The sequence below is a fragment of the Hirundo rustica genome, chromosome 5 (genome assembly GCF_015227805.2).
Source record: "Hirundo rustica isolate bHirRus1 chromosome 5, bHirRus1.pri.v3, whole genome shotgun sequence".
Lineage (NCBI taxonomy): Eukaryota > Metazoa > Chordata > Aves > Passeriformes > Hirundinidae > Hirundo > Hirundo rustica.
Genome location: NC_053454.1, coordinates 25378847 through 25400883, shown reverse-complemented (window position 1 = coordinate 25400883; position 22037 = coordinate 25378847). Strand labels below are relative to the sequence as shown.

General features: G+C 39.3%; 1 protein-coding gene across 1 annotated transcript in view; it reads right to left on the bottom strand.

The window, feature by feature from the left end:
• Window positions 1-21632, bottom strand: part of GABRB1 (gamma-aminobutyric acid type A receptor subunit beta1) — a 118285-nt gene extending 96653 nt beyond the window's left edge. Inside the window, exons 1-3 of the mRNA XM_040065379.2 lie at window positions 21616-21632; window positions 21432-21523; window positions 21286-21353 (exon numbers count right to left, since the gene is read on the bottom strand). Coding sequence (XP_039921313.1) covers window positions 21286-21353; window positions 21432-21504 — 141 coding nt within the window. The 5' untranslated portion in view covers window positions 21505-21523; window positions 21616-21632. The remainder of the gene's footprint in view (window positions 1-21285; window positions 21354-21431; window positions 21524-21615) is intronic.
• Between the last annotated feature and the right edge of the window lie 405 nt (window positions 21633-22037).

Below are 22037 nucleotides of genomic sequence, written 5' to 3'. Positions count from 1 at the left end.
AAGAAGATTTTAATTGTGAATTTTCATACATACCTACTTTGTAAGTTTGCTGGACTTCTGCTTAACTCCTGGGGAAAGAGAATTCCCACTAGAACTGCATATGCAAACATTTTAATCTAGTTTAGTGTGGTTTTAATATCAGGCATTTATGGAAGTAGGGCAGGACCTCAAATATGTTACACCTCATGTTTTCTTACTCAAAACCATGCAATTACTTCTACAGGAGCAACTTAGCACTGCACCAGGATAACTTTATTCAGATCTGTCACCGAGACACACAAAGCAATCACACGCAGACAAGAGATTTTCGCAGAGGTTCCTCTGATCCAGCTCCCAGCTGAAAGAGCGGAGAGAAGAGACCCCTTTGTTTATTCTTTTACTTTTATACATTTGTGGGTCTAGCAGAAGATTGGCTTTTTGGGGTTTCCACCCCTCAGCCTCAGTGGCCAGACGAATTGTCAGTTACAATTGTTTTCAGGTTAGAAATATGCAAACAAAGGACAGAGAATGAAAAACAAAGGATTTGTTTATATTACTTCTGTGGGAAAGGTAGAAAAACTGCTCTAATATTCTACAGTAACTAAAAGATCTGACTCCATTTATGAAAATCCAAAGGCTAATAAAGAAACTCAGAAAAACCAGGGTAACACAGATCATTCCTTAAAGAGGCATGAAATCAGTTACTCTAGAACATGGAAATTGTATTTTGCACAACTGCTCAAATCCAAAGGCAGCCAAATAAAGAGACAATAGTACTGTACCTTTCTCTTCTGTGATGAACATTTGCTTTGCATGGCCACAACATGAGCATTCACTTAGAAAGATGACTTCTATCTGTCTAGGTTAGGTTGAGTGAGCTGACCCCATGCCTTAATTTTGTGTATGTGACTCTTTTGCTGCAAGTCTTGGTACAGGTAACCTAAACTGCTTCTGACCCAAGTCTGTACCGAAAGAGAAATTATACAGCAGTATTTCTGGATGCCAAGGCAAAATTAATAATCCCTGCTGAGTCTGAACTAATTATTTTGGGCATAGTGCTGCCAAGTCTGGCTTCTCTGCTTCCAGACTAAAAACTAGTATCTTCATGTTATCCTGCATAACATGGAATACCTGGAAAGGGAATAGCTCGAAGATTATCTTACAGTCCATCACAGGGTGACCAATCATTGTCTTGGAATAGCTCACATTCTCCAGGTATGCTATAGAGTGTCTATAATTCAAGGTGCCATTCCACCCACACGATTGTACCACTGCAGGCCTGACACAAAGTGTTGCCTATTCAGATTTGGTCTCATGAAACAGAGTGGAAAGAGCAGGAACAGGGCTCTAAATTTAGTCTGTTTAGAATGCCACACCACTGAGTATTCCCATCTATTTCAAAGCCCTCAATAAAGCAGCACAGCAATACTAGTAAATGTCATTTGTTCTTTGAATTAAATAATTACTTCCAGCCATCAGTAATACATTAGCGCAATTCTCATCTACTACATTAGACTAATTCTTGGCAGTGTGAACATAATGAATCTGAGTTACAATACAACCATCCAACTAAAACTTGGTATATAAATTCTCAGCCTGTAATCACTTCCTTTTTTTGCCTCTTTCCTTTTTAGTCAAGGCAGTATGATTTTTTTTCAGAGTCATAAAAGTTTCCATTTAAAGTTTTTATTGGTTTTCAAAAATGTAGTTGATTGGTTAATATGATTTTGTTTTAAATAATCCTTCTCTTCAACAAATTTAATTTTCAAGCTTTAAGTCATTTACCTTATTTACCTGAAATCATGTTTTTTTTGGTTTTTTTTTTCAGTTAATAGATTATAAATTTTCATTACCCAAATGTATTGTCATACATCTTAACTGCAATATGAATATTAAAGTACTGACCCTGTCCCACTTGCTTTAGAAACCTTTCCAGGAACAGAGTATCACAAGTATACCAAGTGCGTATTCTTTTTTCTCCTAAGTGTTTCATAGCTGTATTGATAAAAACAGCATCATCAAAGAGCATTAGCATTCCGTGAGCCTTTGAAACGCTACAGAAGCCAGTATTTTGTTAATGTAGCTCTTAAACCTGATACTGATTTCTCTGTTGTTGGCATAACCCCCTGGAATAAGTAGAGTTATTGTTGACTTATGTTGGAGAATTAAGTCCTGCTGAGACTGTTACCACTAGAATGGGATTAGGAATGGGACTGGGAACTTGATTACAGCTCCGTTTATTTGTGAACTGGTTTTTGTTGGCCTTACTCTCTGTCTGGACAACAGTCCAAACACTACATGAGTAACAGAGCTAAATCTGAAAAGATTTAGAGACTTCAGACTGGTTGAAAAAAGAGCGTGCTTTGATTCTTCAACTATTTGTGCTAAATTTTATATTACTTTTGAACAATCACACTGAAAAGAGAGAGGAGAGCAACTCCTACTTGCTCCAGAGGGATGTTGGTTAGACAGTGAGCAAATACTCTGACACCTTTTAACAAATTACTTCAATATCCTTAAAAGCTACCTTTTAATAATCACATCTTTGGTTATCAAAGGTATTGAAAGATGCTGATGATTCTAATGTAGAAAAGCTTGCTAGAAGACTTGATCTATGTCACAGGTTATGAGAAGACTTGTACAGTTATTGAATAATACTACTGGTGCTTTTTACCCAATGACAGATTTACGGACAGCTGGAAAAATCCTGCACAGCAAAGGGGAACCACCAGTCATAGGGTTTTATTTATTTATTTATTTTTCCTTTTTGAGCTATTTGTGTTTATTTGTATGATACTTCGCCTTGCACGCAATCACTAAAGGAATGCCCCTGAAAAACTGAAGTGTTAAATGTTCCTTCTGTTTCTTCCTCACAACCTTCCAATACCACTGTAATGGAGAAGCAGAGTTTTTTGCAAGCTGAGCAAAAGGAGTGGATGAAGCTATGGTTTCACCATGAGAAACATAATGGGGAAAGGAACAAAAAAGTTTACAGCAATGTAGAGACAGGGAAGCCCAGTATTTCTGAAATGTCAAAATTTACAAAAATGACAAGCAATTATGAATTTCTTTGATGCCCTTCCCTCCAGTCTTCATCATTATACTATCTTCTGTATTTTCAGATATTCAGAACCAAATTGTCTACACTGGAAGAACTTCCCAGAGGAACTAAAAGTAAATATAAGAGAACACTGTGACTAAGTGCTGTACCAACAAATCTTGCCCTCCTCTGTCCATGTTGGCCAGCATCCTCTTGGTTTAATTCAGTAAAGAATTTTACTTGATACCGTTTCCAGTTGTTTTCATTCCAGAATAGATGAATTATGGAAAAGGAAGTAAAAAACCAGTTGTCTCTCTGCAGCCCAGCATAGAAACAAATTGTATCACCGGTTTGACAAACATGTCAGACTCACTCAGTGAAAACAAAATTGCTTTTTTTCTTGCTGTTCTATAATCAGTTTACAGATTAGAGAAACTTATAAAAAAGACAACATGGTCAAAGACTTGGAGACTTCATAAAATTCCTTTTTTTTTTTTTTTTTTTTTTTTTTTTTTTTGCTAATGTGTGCATGTCCAGTAGATATTGTTAGTTTAAAGTTTAAGTCTCAGGCTTATGATCAACAGGATAGAAGAGAGTTTTATGAAAAATGCCTATTTGTAGGTATTTTCTTTCATAAAATCATCCTCTTAATCACTTTTTCCCCAAACTGTGTGAGCAAAAATTAATTCTCAAGTGATTAGGAACTTGAATTATGAGCATTCAAAGAAACTCCTCCATCCATGATCTAAAAATACAGGAAGCAAATCATAGTCACCTGATACAACATGAAAATATAGATGCAGAAATATATTATACAGAGAAATAAATCCTTCTTTGTGACTCTAGTTCTTATGCTGGGAAATTAATTTAGGTAATTCTTCTTTTAAAATGAAATCAGAAGTATCATAAAATATCATCCAGTCCTTTAGTAATAAATCTGATGGATGTTGCTATAACTGGTTGTGTTGAAAAGCTCAGACCTTCAGCAAAAGAAAATAATATTGCTACATAAAATACAACTGCAACTCTACAGCACTCAATCAGGTTATCTAGAATCATAGCCAAAGAACAGCTTTCCTTTCTAGTCCTGGTTCAGGGAAGAATACCACTACCTTTTACATGATCCCTAACAACTTCATATATGATGTCTTGTGCAGTTTTTTTGTTACCAGACAACATTTCTTTGCCTGATTCATAATTTTGACTAAGTAAATGTTTAAATAACTGTGGCAAGGCATTCATACCTCTTTTGGAATTTACTTTTTTTTTCAAGTATCTTATTTTTAAAGGTTGTTTTGCTTGGAGAGTGCAATATACACACAGTTCTGCTGCCAGTCAACTATTATATTCCAACAGATGCAAATAGTGGAAAGTAAGGGATAGACTAATGGGTTTTGAAGTATTTTTTGCAACAGATTTTTGTACACTGACAATCTGTTAGCAGCAAATGCTAAATGAAGAAGTCTCTGAAATACCCTACAAGAAAACCAGTAAAACCCATTTGAGAACATGGGAAACATAAAGAAACTATGGCTACCACAGGTGCAGGAAGAATGGTTGATAAAATCTTTGGGACAAAATTTGCATTTCTGCACTGCATTGTGTTTTCATTTACTATTTAGTTCACCAAAGGAAGCATTGATATTTTCCATGGAACACTCCAAAGTGAGACAGAAACTGAATCATAATATTTTGATTATATAGAAACTGAATCACAGTATTTTGATTACATTTTAAAAAATTTGTATCTTTGTGTAGAAACAGCAGGAAAGCTAAGAGTAAATTTCACAACACAGTTTAATATCATGCTCAGTTGTTGGTACTGTCTGGTTTACAAAACATTTTCTGGAGCAAGGAGGCTACAGAGTGGAGTTGGGAATTTGTTTCAGTTCCAAAGATAATAATATCTTTCCACAATCATGGTAGAGTACTACAGGATTGATTCTCATCTTTCAGAAGATTTCTGTGAATTTTGCTTTTGCTCTGTTTGTTTAGCAATGAAGAGTAAAGTGACACTTTAGATTATTCCATTCCATTTTCCAGCGTTAATACCAAGTTCCCTAGAATAACCTAGGCCTCTTGTGAACCTTTATGTTAACGATAATCATTAAATAAATACAGGAGTTTAGGAAGCATTTTTCAAGTCAGTGTTTCCCCTACCATACTTCTGCCAAAATCCTCCTATTTAAATCCCTAGTCATGCAACTACCTGAGCAAACACCTCTAGCACTGGTTATTGAAACACTGCTTCTGGCTTTTTATCATCTGAGATCCAGGAAGGGATGAGGACAAGAGATGGGAGCCATGGGACAGCAGAATGCAGAGAGCTCTCTTTTGAAAGGAAATTTTCTTGGCTATCTTTTCCCATCCATCTAAATAGAAACAATAAAACATTTTATAAAAGAAAATAAAATTTAAAAAATTAAAGTAAATTGCATTTTGTATTTCTCTTTAGATTATACTATGCTTACAGGTACCTAGACAGTAGAGATTAAATCTGTTAAGAGAGACGGACACAAAAGCAATTGTTCTGTATTTAATTTTTAATGTTTAATCTCTTCTGAGAGATTTTGTTGCTCAGAAACCATATTTTACTTTAATGAAAAATGTAGTTATTAAAAAAAATTTGATTGTACTATTACAGATTATATACAATACACCATCTAGTATTTATATTTCAGCCTGGCATGCTCTAGGTACATTATTATCATATTATTTACATGTTTTCTGCTGATCCTTTCTGAAATACATTTCACTGATCCTCTGATACACTTTTATCACTTGGCTCTGAACTCAAATTGTCAATAAGACTGTTTGGGTGTATCACAACTACAAAGAAACTGAGAAGTTGCCCATATCTGCTATCAAGGTATTATATCACTACCTGCTAAGGCGAGAAACATATTCTAGCTTGATGCTTAGAATCCACTTCAGGGAAACAAACTGCCCACCCTCACCAAACTCAGAAACATGCTAGAGAGAAGACAACTGTTTTGTTCTGGTTTCTTTTTAAATGCTGCTCTTGACCTGGGTCTAAAGTATGCCTCACTGTCTGGACTGAAGGCTCACACACTATTTGTTTTTCTTGCTTCCAGTGCCATATCAAAATGTCAGTGTTCTCCCCGGAACCAGACAAAAACCACTGAATGCCGTCTAAATGACTGTCAAAGAACAGGCTAATTTCAGCAGGTCCCTAAGTAAACTCCAGCTGGGTATCTTTCTAGAAGATATCAGAAGTCCTCTCTCACATCTGCCATGCAGGTGTTCTGTTGCTCATCTCTATGACAATGAATAAGACACCCTGTGAGCTTTCAGCTTTGTTGCCCCTTTGTGCATATCTCATGTGTCAGAAGATATTGAATATGAACAAAAAAAAAAAAAAAAAAAAAAAAAAAATTGGTGATAGCCTACTGCTGCATATTCAATGGAAAACCCAACCTGGAGAAAATGAGCTGGATTGCTGACACTAAAAAATGTGTTTACTTATCTTATTGTAACATATTTTCACTCAGCCTTGCATGAAAATTCATTCTTGGCAGTGATGTGGAAAGCAATGTAGAAGTTGCCTATCTACTCGAATTCATACTGTGGAAAATACATTCTCTCTAGGAATTTGATTGTTTCAGATCTGTAATAATGCCCAAGCTGAGTGGCCAAAGCCTTTTATCTACATCCTTATCTCAAAGATGTTGAATCCAAACTCACTTCAGTCAGAGTACCTTGAACTTTTTTAATCCTAGTTCTTTTCACAAACAAATTTAATATATATCATTTTCCAGGATGACAACGAGAAAGTTGAGTGAATGCAGGAAGTCTTGTATTAAAATAAACAGGTTGCAGGTACCTTTATGTAAGATTGTTTAGATGTAAGAACAGGCATGAAAATAGAATTAATAAAATATTTATAAGTATTAAAAACCAGTAGGGCTGTGCTGTAAGGAAAAGAATACAGGGAAATTAGGAGATTTGGGAATGATACACTGAATTGCAATTACTTTCCATCCAACATCTGAAAGATGCTTTATTCTGGAATACACACATATGCAGAAGTTGGCTTTTGAAAATACACTTTGTCTGCTTGTCCTCTTTCCTTCATCTGAGTATGACTCATTCATTTCGGACTAGTTACTGCCAACTTGTAAGTATTGGTGAGCAAGGGTTCTGCTCCAATGTCATTGTACAGTGAGAAGTAGGACTCCAAAATGGACTACCCCTAAGATGTGTAATGGCTTTACACATCAATTGTTAAATTTTCTCAGCAATGTCTGAAAATACACCTAGGAAGCAGGAACATAGCCAAGCATAAACTTCCAGACTGCCTAAGGCACATCCTTACATAAGTTGGTACTTGCAATGGCATATGATATGCTGTTTTATTAACTTGAAAGTAAGTAAAATGGCCACTGATTTTAAAGATACCATATAATAGAAAAAACTTGAGGAAAAAAAGCACCATGGAATGTAAAACAAAGGAGACAAAATTACTCCTTTCCTTCGGTGAAAAGAGGAGTTTTATACGTGATACGAAGAGGATATTTATATGTGATACAAAAGGCATGAAATGAATAGATGAGAAATAATGTCTTGGAGTCAAGGGGAACACCCTGACTGATATAGGGAAGGACTGCTCAACAATGATCTAATTTCAGCTCCTGGAGTCTTTCAGACTGGCTTGGAGTAAGAAAAGTAAATACACAATGAAGGGCAGGATTCTCCTCACTTAGTGGATGGACTAGGTTAGAAAACTTCTCTCATTTCACACTTTACTCTTAACAAATCTGTCAGGTTTTGACATGGCTCTAACTATCTTGTCATTCTTAGGTTCTGTTATTCATTCAGTATCTTTAAGCAGCTCTAATACCAGTTCACTCAGTTATTGGGATTTCTTGTCAAGTGCACGAAAATTTCAAGTTGGCACACGCCATCTATATTACCTTGTGATGTCTTTGACTGATCTTTCTCATAGAAACATGGTCAAAAGGATGAGTCCAAGCAGCAATTTTATGCACCAAACCACACTAATATCCATACAGTTTTCAGACGTCTTTACATTACTTGTGCAACTGGTCTGGTAATGTGGTAATCCTTGAATCATGAAACTAAGAATTGCTGAGCAAAAAAGTGCTCCTTGCGTTGAATTTAAGGAGTAACATATTGCAAAGCAGGGGGGAAAAAAAATCTTTGTCATGGTCTTCATACTGCCTAACTCTAGTGTCCTAACCTTAATGAAATATCAGCATAGACTTTGTATGATATGATAAACACAGTGAGAGATAAGGATACTTCAAACAAATTATTTAGAGCAGGGAAGAAAGCTTTCCTCCTTGTCAGTTTAAGGAACCTGCATTACCTCTCTGGTGAGTAGACTGATAACAACTGAAGATATTTGGCACTACTGCCAATTCTCATTCCAGCACACAATTCTCATTCCAGTAGCAGTGTTTTGGAATTGAAGTATTTGACTTCCTCATCTACCCGGGAACTAAAACTTAGTATCCACATTCTTTTACCCCTCAGGGATGGCTGAATTTAAAAATGCTACTCCCAGCATAAGACATGACTTACCAAGAGGCCAAAGAGCTGAAACTGCAATGCAGAGTTGCTACAGACATATTATTTGTCTAAGGCCACATAGGGCCTGGCACTGACAGAGCACTCAGTGAAGCAAGTGTCCACTCTAGAAAGAAGAATTGCAGGCCTGGGAAGAGTATTTTCATTTATCAGCCGCACATTTTGCATGAAGGCTATTGTTTGTTAGGGTGCACTAAAACTCTTTCACAAATAGCTAAAGAAAAATGTCTTTTTGACAGAGGGGAATTTCTGCTCACGTTAACTGCCCTGGTAACTATGTGAGACAAAAAGCAGAATTTGTGCCACTCTTTATTGTTTCTTCCTCCCCACATGCCAGCCCTGCAATATCTTGCATAAGACAATACAATGACTGAGGGATAAATGTGAAAATCTGCCACCTTTTTAATGATTAGCAAAACCTTCTGCTTTTGCATGTTGTTATCATGTTCCAAAAACTGGGGAAATAAAGTTCTGAGTAAGGTTAAATACCCTTACTAACAGAATAATCCTGCAAGTTGCTTATGTGTTCTGTTAATCACAAGAAATAGGCATTTACTGGCATCAAATACTAATCAGAAAGCAATAGAAAGCTTCATATTTTGATGTCTAATTCTTCTGACAAATAACTATCATTATTGTCTTCTCCTGTGAAACCATCTTCAAACAATATATTCTTAAATATTAGAGTGAATATGTAAATAATGAATACATGAAGATTTCCGAAGCCAGCACAGAATCGTATGTGCTTTGAAAGTTAATGCTGACAAAGTATGCATGATGCTATATGGTATTCAGAAACTTCTCTTTACTCTTACATTCACTATGTTCATCTGGAAACCTACTGTACTGGGCAAAGTACTATGACGACTGAAGTTAAATTCACAGTTGCCTCTTGATATATCACAATATGTCATTCAGCAATACCACTGAGGAAAATGTAATTACTATGCAACACCTTGTGCTTTCTTGGGATTTCTCACTATGTAAGTAAGAAATAAATTCCTGTCAGGACTGCAGGAGTATTGTTGTAGAGATGTAGGAACAGATCAGCTGGGTCATAAGCCACAACGCTGTGCTGAAATAACTGGTCACAGGGGATATATTCTTTTTTAGCTGCAGGCTGTATGACTTTTCTTTCTACCTGAGTGTGCAGAAACTTGCTCACTGTCCAAATGAATGCTCATACAATGCATTTAATTCCCACACTATCCCTGTAAGGTAGAAATCTTAACAGAGAAGCAACTGAGGGCCAGAGATATTGAAACAAACAAACCAATCAAAAAAATCCATGTAAGGACAGAAATTTACTCTTTGGTTCCACTTGGTCTCTCCCCTGAGACTCTTTCCTTCCATAAAGCAAACAGCATATAACCCCTGTAGGCACTGCTCTGCTGAACACAAGAGTGAAATCTAAGACACTAGCCTCCAAAACACTTTCTGAGCATGACCCAATCCACCTGAATCACTGCCTTTTCTTTTGGAATAAAGAACTCCACATACACCTTTGTTCAGCTGCTGCAGTGACTGTTGTGATTGCCAGGAGGAAGATGCATTAACATCCACACAATTCCCCAGCTTCAGTAAAAAATTCAAAGCTCCTACTATGCATCTATTTTGATTTCTTTATTTTTAAAGACAAATATACATGTAATTGACTGTTACCTACAAAGAACAGAAGACATTCCCACTTGTGCCTTTTAAAACTTGCATGCCATTCTGATAATGTGGTTGTGGGTGTAAATAATAAAAAAGAAGACGCATAGGTAATTGTTCACGTTCATTTTTGTCTCATTGGTGCTGGCTCAGCATAGACTAAGGAGACTGAGGTCTCAAATTACTCTTGGAAAGACTGATAGCTTCTTATACCAATGTTTAAATTATGCCATGATAGAATGGTTATGGCTGGAAGGGACAAGATCATCTAGCTCCAGCCACCTGCCATGGACACAGCCTTCACTGGACCAAGTTGCTTAGAGCTACATCCAACCCAGCCTTGGACACTTCCAGTGATGAGGTATCCACAGCTTCCTGGATAACCTGTTCCAGCACCTCACTGCCCTCACAGTAAAGAATCAATATCTAATCTAGACCTACTCTCTTTTTATTTAAAGCCATTAACTATTGTCCTGTCACTACATGCCCTTGTAAAATGTCCCCCTATACCTTTCTTGTAGACTTTTTTAGGGGCTGGAAGGCTGCAATGAGGTTACCCCTGGTGTATTCTCTTTTCCAGGCTCAACACTCCCAATCGTTCATACAAGAACTGCTCCATCCCTCTAATCATCTTGGTGGCCTCCTCTGGACTTGCTTCATGTCCTTCCCGTGCTGGGACCCCAGAGCTGGATGCAGCACTGCAGGTGGGGTCTCACCAGAGCAGAGCAGAGGGGCAGAATCCCCTCCCTCCCCTGCTGCCCACGGTGCTCTGGATGCAGCCCCAGGACACATTTGGCTCTCTGGGCTGTGAGTGCCCATGGCTGGGTCACGTCCAGCCTCTCACCCACCAGCACTCCTGAGGCCTTCTCGGCAGGGCTGCTCTCAAACTGTTCATCCCCCAGCCTGTGTTGATACCAGAGATTGCTCCAATCCTTAATTTAAACACTAGGCTAGGATAAATGATTCTAGCAGCAGGAAAATTGTAAAAAGCTTCAAGGAAAACCAAGCTGTCTGCAAGCCAAGACTCTGCAATGACAGAGAATATATTCCTGTGAGAGTAACAGACTTCTTGTTTTTTCTCACTTGCTCATTTTCATTCTTTTTTGCATTTTGCTTCTCAGAGGCATCATCATAACAATCAAGCATTTTAACAAGTTTTTTTTTGATGCCTGTGTGTGTTCAGAACAGTTTATTTTGTCTTGAGTGTATACGTTACTGGCAGAATTCTTCCAAGGAAATGCAGTTACTGCAGGAAACTATAATCGCCTTGAATAAGGTTTGTCTGATTCATTACTGATGCAACTTAACTGATTTTCAGAGGAACCTAACCAAAGAACAAGAGGAGCCAATGCTCTACATATTCCAGAGAAGCCCTTTTGAGCTGATATTCAGAAGTAGAAGAACAGCTAATAAATTTGAATAATCTTTTCTCCTACCAAGATGTCAAATATATTTTTCTTCTAGCATTTCTATAAAAGATGACTCAAGAGCACATGGATATATATAAATCTTAGCTAATAAAGTATTTCAACCAAAGTGTATTGGTTCAAAATTGCATTTGGCTTGCTGTTGCTGTTGAAAGTTTGTTCAGCTTCTTGCTCCAGAGTTCTTAAATATTGCAACATGTTGTACTGATCACTTCTGTTAACTGGAAGCTATGTGGAATACTGACTTTCCTTTTTTTTTTTTCTGACTAAAAATTGCAAATCTATACATACTAATGAGTTTAATAGATTCATGTTTTAAGTACAGAACTCTATATTTTTTCATTCCTTTCCATAACATTGTGCTGAATTCTTCATTACTGTAATCATTTGGATGAGAAAAAAACCAGCACAATAATTGCTTTATTCCAAGTTTCTTCTAGCACCACAAACATCCTTGAAAAAAACCCCAAGTATGCAATTCATAAAAAATGTTGCCTGTATTGTAAAAGGTTCTATATAGTACTATAAAAAATAATCTAAACAACAGTATTGCTGTTTCAAATCTGTTGAAAAGGATTAGCCATCTGTCATGACAGCAGCTTGACCTGATGGGCCCTGCAGAGCAGCAGTGAGATCAGCAGGGTCCCAGCTGAGCCAGCAGTCCTTTCCTGCCGAGTCAGGCCCTGACGCTATTCCCTGGCACAACAGGTTGTCCTCAGCGGCGCCTTTTCCACTTACTGATTCTCTATGATCTGGAGCACCACTGTTGCTGGATTTCCAAATAGAAACTGTGCAAAAGTCATTGAAACCATAAGGTTCCACAATAAACCCAGGTAATAAACTTGCCTGATATATGTCAGAATCACCTCCAGATTAATATTTAACTTCAGAATTTACAAGTGGCTGTCAATCCCATGTAATGTTCCCTTCCTTTGTCACAGTGACAAAGCTGCACTGCCTGTGAAATGTGCTAATATGTATGAAGCCTCCAAACCTCATCCATTTCTCTCCTTGACCGGTGTATTATCTTGATCAGTTAATGGTTTACAAACAAACCCCACTGGTTAAAGAAAGGATAAATCATAACAGACTAACACAGGAGAGGACATCATTCCACTCTTGCTTATGGTGTTGAAGAGCAACAACACAGAAAATTATAAAGAAACAAAGGTTTAAAAATTATGTAAACTGGAGAGCAGAATTGCTCCTGTAAGCTGCTGAATAAACTGTTGAGCTGGTGAAGCTAATATGTACTTCAATTTAGTGGTGTAAGAAATTTTGTCTGTGAACATATTCATTGAAAACATGGGACTATCAGCATCTAGTCCACTTGGATGGGACAAGAGTCCTTGGTGCACTGCAATAATTAGTACTTACAGAAGCTTCTGAGATACGCAAGCATGAACATATCTACCTGCCATTGACTTCTCCTCATGTTACTTCAGTTACTCTTAGGAGGCTCTTCAGGTTAAAAATATTATTCAGGTTAAAAATTAACTGCATTCCTCTTTTAATATGATTAAGATCCTGCATAATATTTAGACACCGTTTATCTGTTTCAACAGTTTTAACTTTGCTAACTCTTCTTTCTGTAGGCAATTAAAGAAGACATGACTGAAATTCTTCCATCTCAGTCAAATGGATTGATGAGTTTTAGCGGAGAACATTTATTCCAACCTTTAATTAAGTTTGGCAGTCTGAAATCATTAATCTTTGCTTTGAAATTATGTACTGTAACATTCAGATTTAAAACCATACAAGTCAATCTTGTCATGAGGTGGATGTCTGAGTGATAATGCAGCTTTCTAGAAGCTGGCTTGAATCTTTTAAATTACATTTCCTTGGTTCATGGCATAAACCATTAAGGATTTGCCCCAGCAGAGAATGAAACCAACTTCAGTGTGACACTCCTTTGGCCAAAAGGAACGACTTAATCTTGAAAGGTTATTGTAAAAGTTGATAGGCAAGAAACCTGATCTACCTTCTCCATGCCATATAAACCTTAACACAGAGTTACTGCTTAAAGAAAGAATCAACTGCATTATCTGGTGTTATTCTGCTAGATTATTCAGTGACTCCTACAACCAATTGCCTTTTAAGCATATTTGCAGTAGTTTAGCCTTTGGGGTAGAAATAATTTCATTTTAATATGTTTTTTGGAGCAGTGCCAGAGTTACAGGCATTTTTTTTACATGAGAGAATTCTACAAGCATGAAAGTGCATGCCTTGAGATCCTGGGTTCTCTTTCTAGAAGAAAATAAGGAGTCTTGAAGAGCATTAAAGTGTAAAATCTTTCCAGTAGCCATCTTGGACTCTTTATTACCTGCCAGACCTTATAGTTATTGTTTCGGCCTTTACTGATGCTTTAAAGTACAGCACACTTAAGATGGACGGGGGATGAAAAACCACTGAGAATTCTCCCAAGTAGCTGCTGTTTGGAATAGAGTGATCAACAAAACACATCAGCTGGGGATACCTCTGAATGAAAACAATCTCTGGGTTCGATTTAACAGTTTCAGCTGTTGTCACAGAATACTTGGCATCTTGTGAACAGGAACAGGTCTTTCTGGTAATAGCTTTTGAGGTTGTTACTCTTCCTCCACTGAGGTTCCTCCCTCTTTTCCTGCCTCAGGGTGAACTGGTGGTGTAAGTGTTCCATCTCTTGGTTGCACAGCTTCAGCTTCAGGTCTGTACTGAGCTACAGTTGGTAGATAATTTATTATTATGGCCCAGAGGAGGTATGGAACTTTTCAGGCAATAGAGTACAAAGTAAAGCTGATTAAAAAAAAAAAAAAAAAAAAAAAAAAAAAAGACTAAGTTTTGCAGACATTTGAAATGTATGTATGCCTTGAATTTCCTTATGGAGAAAAATGCTTTGTTTGGAAGGTTCTGGTATTCTCTTTCAGGAAGGTTCTGGTATTCTCTTTCAGAAGTCAGATGTAAAATCCAAAATCAGAAATAAAAAGGAAATGCAATTGTGAAAAATGTCAAAGCTTTTAAATAAGCACTTGCCCTGTCCTGCACACAAGAAAAGAAACTGGAAATTCAATTTTATGGATTTATTTTTCTTTTTTTAGAAAGAAGTTATTTTAGAGAATGGGTCTTTTTGTGTTAATCATTGACTGTTCCATTATTAAACAACCACTTGGCACTGTGAATGTTTCAAAAGGCTTGTACCACTGACCTGTAGGACTTGTGCACATTAACAGATCACCAGCTGGATGTTTGCAGTGGTCTCAGAACAGCCATGTTGTTTGAGGCCAGTACATTAAACAGGCAGTGATGGGGAAATCCTTTCATTTTCACTTCCACACAACTAAAAGCCCATCTCTTTGCAGGATACCCCTTATTTAATGAAATCCTACACACTCAAACTGTGTGCTAAAGCTTCCACTACTAAAGGGGAGGGTGTCATCCTTTTAATTTCATAGGCACAACTATGATGTGATTGATCAACTGTAGATTGTGAGAGTCAGGAGAGTTGCACTTGTGGTGAACTGTGAGGTTAACATTAGACAAAAGAAATACATATTTTCACAGCTAGTTTGTGTAAGCCTTGAAATCAGAAAAGTATTGTGCCCGTCAGCCTAAAAAGAAAATGTGGACTACAGTTTGTTTCAACCCTGAAGCTGGTCTCAAGTTTGTTCAATGTTTGAGAAACTAAGACATATCAGATTTCTGGATCATATGATATAACATTTCCATTATTGCTTTCTAAGTTTTGCCTGTTTATCAGTTTTATTGCTTATTCTTGTCAAAAGTGATCCAGCAAAACATCCACTAACAGTGACACAGTTGTTTAACCTCAAGCTGCCCATTTCTACATTCATTCCACATTGCACTCTCTAATATAATTACTCCTGTTTGGAACAGACAGTGATGAAATGATCTGGCCTTTACGTATTATTACTTGATTAGTTTTTTCATATTTGCTAAAAAAAAAAAAAAAAAAAAAAAAAAAATCAGTTACCAAACATTCTTATCAATATTAAAGTGTCTTTGCATATCCTTCATGCTCTTTAGGACAGTTGCTATATAACAAAAAAGTTATTTCTCTTTTCTTCTTCTGCACTACAGCTAAGTAATTTTTCATTAATAATTATCAAACTTTATGACTTTTTAGGAAAAAAAATAGTTTAATCTGTAGGAACATCTTCAGGTAAATATACTTAGTCCAGGGACCATTTATTATCATTTGTGTTGCCATACCGGCTGCGGTAAAGAAATTTTTGACATTTTAGTTCTCTGTGAATCAGACTTACAATCAGAAAAAATGAGACTTGGCTGCTCTGATGCAAAGAGACATGAGATGGGGTTCATAATGGCAGTTTGGTTCCCTAGGATTTATTTCCTACGTTGATATTCACAACAGCCACCATGGTCTGCTCAAATACTTAATTAAAACTGAAAGGAGGAATAAGATGTGTAAAATTCTGGCTCTGTCAGTAAACACAGCTTAAGTCTTTCTCAATCTGCAAAAAGTGTCTTAAAATAATCTGCATCCATATGCAAAAAGTCCTAACATTTCTGGAGCTGGGGTCTAGTACATGAGCAGGGGCTTGCCAGGATTAATGGCCTGATTTTCAGTGCTTTGGTTCTAGAGCACTACTCAGCTCAAGTGTTTAAGCCCACAGATTCAGCTTCTCTTGGCTAGACATCTACCACTGTAGGATGCCAAGGCCATCTGGGCTAACATTAGCCCTACAGTAAGGAGAAGACCTTTGCTCTTCTAGGCCCTGGAGGCTTCTGTAGCAAACAGGAAAACCTCTGTGTGTATATATATATATATATACACACACACATATAATACACATATGTTTATGCAGTTGGCTTATTTAATTATTGGAAGATAGGATGGCTCTGCAGAGAGATCTGGACCAGCTGGATGGACGGGCAGAGTCTAAACTCTAAGATGGAGTTTATTATGTCCAAGTGCCGAGTACTGCACTTTGGCCACAATAACCCCCTGCAGCATTACAGGCTGGGGACGGTGTGGCTGGACAGTGCCCAGGAGGAAAGGGACCTGGGGGGTACTGGTGACAGCAGCTGAACATGAGCCAGCAGTGTGCCCAGGTGGCCAAGAGGGCCAATGGCATCCTGGCCTGTATCAGGAATTCTGTGGCCAGCAGGAGCAGGGAGGTCATTCTTCCCCTGTACTTGGCACAGGTCAGGCCACACCCTGAGTGCTGTGTCCAGTTCTGGGCCCCTCAGTTTAGGAAGGACGTTGAGACGCTTGAGCGCATCCAGAGGAGGCAACGAGGCTGGTGAGGGGCTTGGAACACAAGCCGTATGAAGAATGACTGAGGGAGCTGGGGTTGTTTAGCCTGGAGAAAAGGAGACTCAGAGGTGACCTTATCACTCTCTACAACTTCCTGAAGGGTGGTTGTGGTCAGCTGGGGGTTGGTCTCTTTCTCCAGGCAGCAAATGACAGAACGAGAGGACACAGTCTCAGGCTGTGCCAAGGGAAATACAGGTTGGACATTAGAAAAAAAGTTTTTCATGGAAGGAGTGATAAAGTACTGGAATAGTCTGCTCGGGGAGGTGGTGGAGACATGTCCCTGGACATGTTTAAAAAAAGACTGGATGTAGCACTCAATGCCATGATCTGGTTGAGGTGTTAGGGCATGAGTTGGACTCTATGATCTTGAAGGTCTCTTCCAACCTACACATTCTGTGATTCAACTTTACAAAAAGGATACAAAAAGTGAGTGGTTTAAGCTAGTATAAATTCTTCCCAGGGCAAAAAGATGTTACACAACAGGTTGGGATGTTAAATAAGCTAATCTCTACAAAATTTGTGGCTTATCTGGGAGATGAGATAAATATAAGAACCTTGAATATACGTTTAGAGAAGCTAAAGAATTATACATGCTTTACACGTCCTCTTTTACCTCTTTTTGCTGGGACATGAAACCTTCAGTCTGTGATCACAGAAACTACATTATCATTCAGTGTAAAATCAGTACGGTAGGCCAGGAACAGTGTTCCCCATATAAAATAAAGAGTTTTTTTATTTTTTTCCTCTGGTGTCTTTTCAAACTAATCTATGAAGGGTTCTTTATCATACGCATTCTTTAACTTTAGGACACCCATATGACATCTTTTGTCTCTTATATAAAGGTTTGACCACCTTTTCTTTAGTAAGGAACACATTTTAGAGAAAATTACAGCATGTACTGTATGTGAATTTTTTTAGAGTCCAGCTACTTCTCTCGACTTGTTTCTTAGTACATAGAGCAATATATTATTAGTTTGCTTGTCCTGAAGCATGACGCTAATTACTGCCAATCATTCTACCCATGTTTACTCTTGATGCACAAGCAGCACCTTCTGCCAACCACATAAAGGCATCAGAAAAAACCAGACATCACAGCAGCTTAATAGATCTAGTCATAGCATGGTTCTTAATGAACTCTATGTTCACATAAATGTCTATTATACTTAAGGAGCCCTGTCATGAATGAAAATTAGCTGAACAGAGATTAACTGAGATAAGGAGAAAGGTCACCTTGTGCCTTTGGAAGGTAATGCTTGCACTTACTGTAGCAAGGCTGTGAAAATCAGATGGAAAACTAAACTAAAACTTATCTCATGGTATATTAGGGAGAAAGCACGGTTAGAACCAGGCAATGGTCACTAGAACGTTTACATTCTACTTCTCCTGCTTGTTTGTTGTATGACAAGCTCTTCAGATTATTACCTGCAAAAATCAACATAAGACAATGTATCTTATGTCAAATGGGAGTCATAAGAATGAGCATTTCAATTAATCATTTTGTAAAAGCTGGTTTGGCAGCTCATCACAGTATTATTGAACTACCAAGCCGGTATAAAACAATGCTATTTAATGAGCTGAGGAGATGAGGACCGAGTACTAAGGGAGAAAAACCAAAATGGTTAACTTCAAGACTGTGCAAGTCTTGGTTCATTAACTGAGTAAAGTATTTCACAATAGTCTCACAGATTATAACAAGCCACCCTCAACCAGAACAGCTGCTTGAACAGACAGTTACTATTATTGGTGCTTGCAGAATTCAAAATAATTCTGTTGCCTATATCTCAAATTTTTAGCCAAGGACTGGATGTACTTGGACCTACAAATCAGCCTGTTGACATGGCAGACAGTCTACAGTCATGACCACGTCCCACCCAACAGATCAAAGGAGAACTCCTTCATAGCCTATCTCTCTCACTCTAGAAATAGTCTTTATTCTTATTTATGCATTGAGACTGGAATACAAAATTTAACTCTGTGGGCACCGTGATTGGGAATATGTGTCTCTGTCACTGTGGATATAAGGTTTCATGTTCCTGAGGAAAGCCAAGGGATAAGACAAGACAACTCCCTCCAATACTGCTAGGCTGAGACTGACTGAACTCTGGTGGATCCAACCAGACTCTCTTGCCAGGAGGACCTCACATGACAATGGCATTGCTCTCATGGCTCCTATTAATGGTTTCCTTCAGCAACAAAACTGCCATATACTGGAGAACACTATAAATTAAGATCTTCTGAAAAACATTTCTGGCTCTGAAACCACAGAACAGTAGTGCTTAATAAATAATTTTTTTAAAAAAATCTGTAAGGCACAGTTTAAAGAAAAAGATGAATGACATACATGTGACTGCAACATTAAGCATCTCAAGGCTGTGATTTCTCAGAAATAATAATAAAAAAAAAGTACTAGAACAAAGCATTATTTTACTAGGTAAAAAACTTTTTCTTATGCCAAGATATTGACTGCATTGTTTTTGCAATGATGGATGAAATTACTGATCATTGCCCAAAACCAGGCAGACAATCTCTAGCAACACAATAAAGACCTTGCAACACAGAACACTAGATAAGGGTATGTACAGGTAGCACTTGTGATATTGGAGAGCCCTTTCAAACTGATTCAGTATGGAGACTCCGTATTTTGCATTCAGGAATGGCTACAGCTACAGCTGGGACCAGTTGATTCCTTCCGCCGTGAGATGTGGCATTTTATGAAATAAAAACATTTCTTACTTTTTGACCAGTTTTAGTCAAGCTTCCCCCTACACACAGAGATTATTCAAAGAATCCATTTAGCATATAACTTCTCTTTCCCACAGGTGGTGCAAGTGTTAGAATGGAGAAGAAAGCTTTTTGACAGGAACAAGTTGCAACTAAGAAATTCTCTGAGCTGGTGCAACACAGTTTAGATTAACAGTGTTTCAGGTGTTGAGACTTTAGAAGATAAGTTCTGGACTCTTCAGAACAGGTGTTTTTGTGTTTTGCTCTGTTTGGCTTTTTCCAGGTTTGATAGCAAAAATCCCACTAGAGCACTGTAGAAACAGCTTGGAGTTGGAGTAGATTTGTTCTTTGGCTGTTTTGATAAGGTCTTTGTTTTGTTTCCTCTGTCTTATCTGTGTGGTCTGTACCATGTTCCTCCCTCAAAGTACAACACAGCAACAGGAAGACCAGGAACTGAAACCTGCAAAATGTTGTCTTTGTGTGGCATTAACAATCTGCAGACCTTAGCATGCTACACCTGACAAATTCTGTTTCCTCCCCACTCTACCATGCATACTCATAAGCAAATAAAACAATTACACATAAACAGAAGCTGGGTTACATATAACAAACATCAGAAAAAACCCAAGTATGAAAACAGCAAAAAAATTATGAAGAGATTTTTTTAATAATAGCTATTTACTAATATACCAAGGAAGAAATTCCCACTCTTGGGTAAATTACTTCAAATGGGCAAATATCACCCAGTGAAATAAACTGCTGATCAGGATGGAAATGTATGGTTTTTAAGCTTCTTTTAACGAAGTAGGTGTTCCCATATGTACAGAAAGAATCTGAGATTTTCATGTGAGATCAAACACAAAAAAAGAGAGTGAGAGCAAAATGCCCATGATGCCGACTAATTCAACATGATTTTGTATAACGTTCAAACTTGCAACTGACTTATTGTTTTCTTTAGGGAAAAGGCTGTCAAATGAGGCGGGCGCTAAAGTCACATTTTTGCTCTTTAAACCTGCTTGTTACTAGCATTCATTCCTGCAGGAGAACTGAAATCAAATGCAGTACATTTCACACCTGTAGCTATAAGACTTCTGATTTTGACACCTGCAAACATCCTTAAGTACTTATTTTTCAGTGTTGTTACTTTTTTCCCTTCTACAAGAGAGTGTGTTCTAGAAGTCCTTATTTTCTCTTTGTACCTTTTACTCAAGGCTACTAGCGTGAGAGATGAACTGTCTAACTCCTTAAATAATTTAACATGAGAACACACATATCTGACCATCTGCTGTTAGAGCTCAAGAAACTCCAGCATCTTCCGACGGCAGCCGCTGACTACGCAAAGGGCAAACCAGGGCAAGAAGGATCCAGAACCTCAAACCTGCAGCAGGTATTCTGACCAAGGGAGCTCTTCCGAAGCGCCACCGCTGGCATTCCAACATCATCTCACAAACGCAAATAACTTTTCCTAGCAACTGCGACGTGCTCGGTTATTTTGTGGCGATCGCTGTGGCTGGGTACGCGCATCCCCGGTTGCAGCGCGGGCGTCGGGGTTCCGGCAGCCCCGGCACGGGCGGGCGGCGTGGGGGCTCCACCGTCCCGGCCCGAGGGTCACTCACCATGTTGACTTCCGAGACCACGTCGATGCTGGCGATCTCTATCCGCATGCCCACATCCACGGGCGGACCTGCGGGGGGAGCGGGAGGCGGCGTTAGCGGACCTGGGGGGGGCCGGAGCGCGGGTCGGGGGGCCGCGGGCTCCTCACCTCCGAAGTCGGGGCGGAGGCGGATGTCGTAGCCTTGGAGCAGCCTGTCCACGGTCTCCTTCACGTAGGACATGTTGCTGGGCCCGTCGGCGCTGCGGGAAGGAGCACGAGCGGGTTACAGGGAGCCGGTCGGGCGGCCCCGCGCCCGCCTCCCTCCCTCCGTCCGCACCCCGGCGGCGCTCACCTGCGCGCCGCGCACGCCACGGCCAGCGCCAGCGGCAGCAGCAGCGCCCGCGGGCCGGCCCGCCTCGCAGCCGCCCCCATCCCGGCCGCCGCCTCACGGGGGACGAGCCGCGGACTGGAACTTGGTGCGGAGCGGCGAGGACAGGCAATTCCCGAGAGCGGAACGCATGCGCGGAGCGGAGCGCCGCGGCCCCGGGGTGCCCCTCTGCCCGCCCCGGCCGGGCCGCGCCCCGCCGCGGGCTGCTGAGGGCGCGGCGCCGCAACAGGTGCCGCGGGGGCGCTGAGGGCGGCGCGGCCCCGCGGGTGGCGGCGCACAGCGGGACCGAAACCCCCGAGCTGCCGTGGGAATGGACTGCCGCCGCCGGGCTCGCCCCCCGCCGCTGGAGCGCCGGCCTCCCGACAAGAGACAGTGAAGAATTGTTC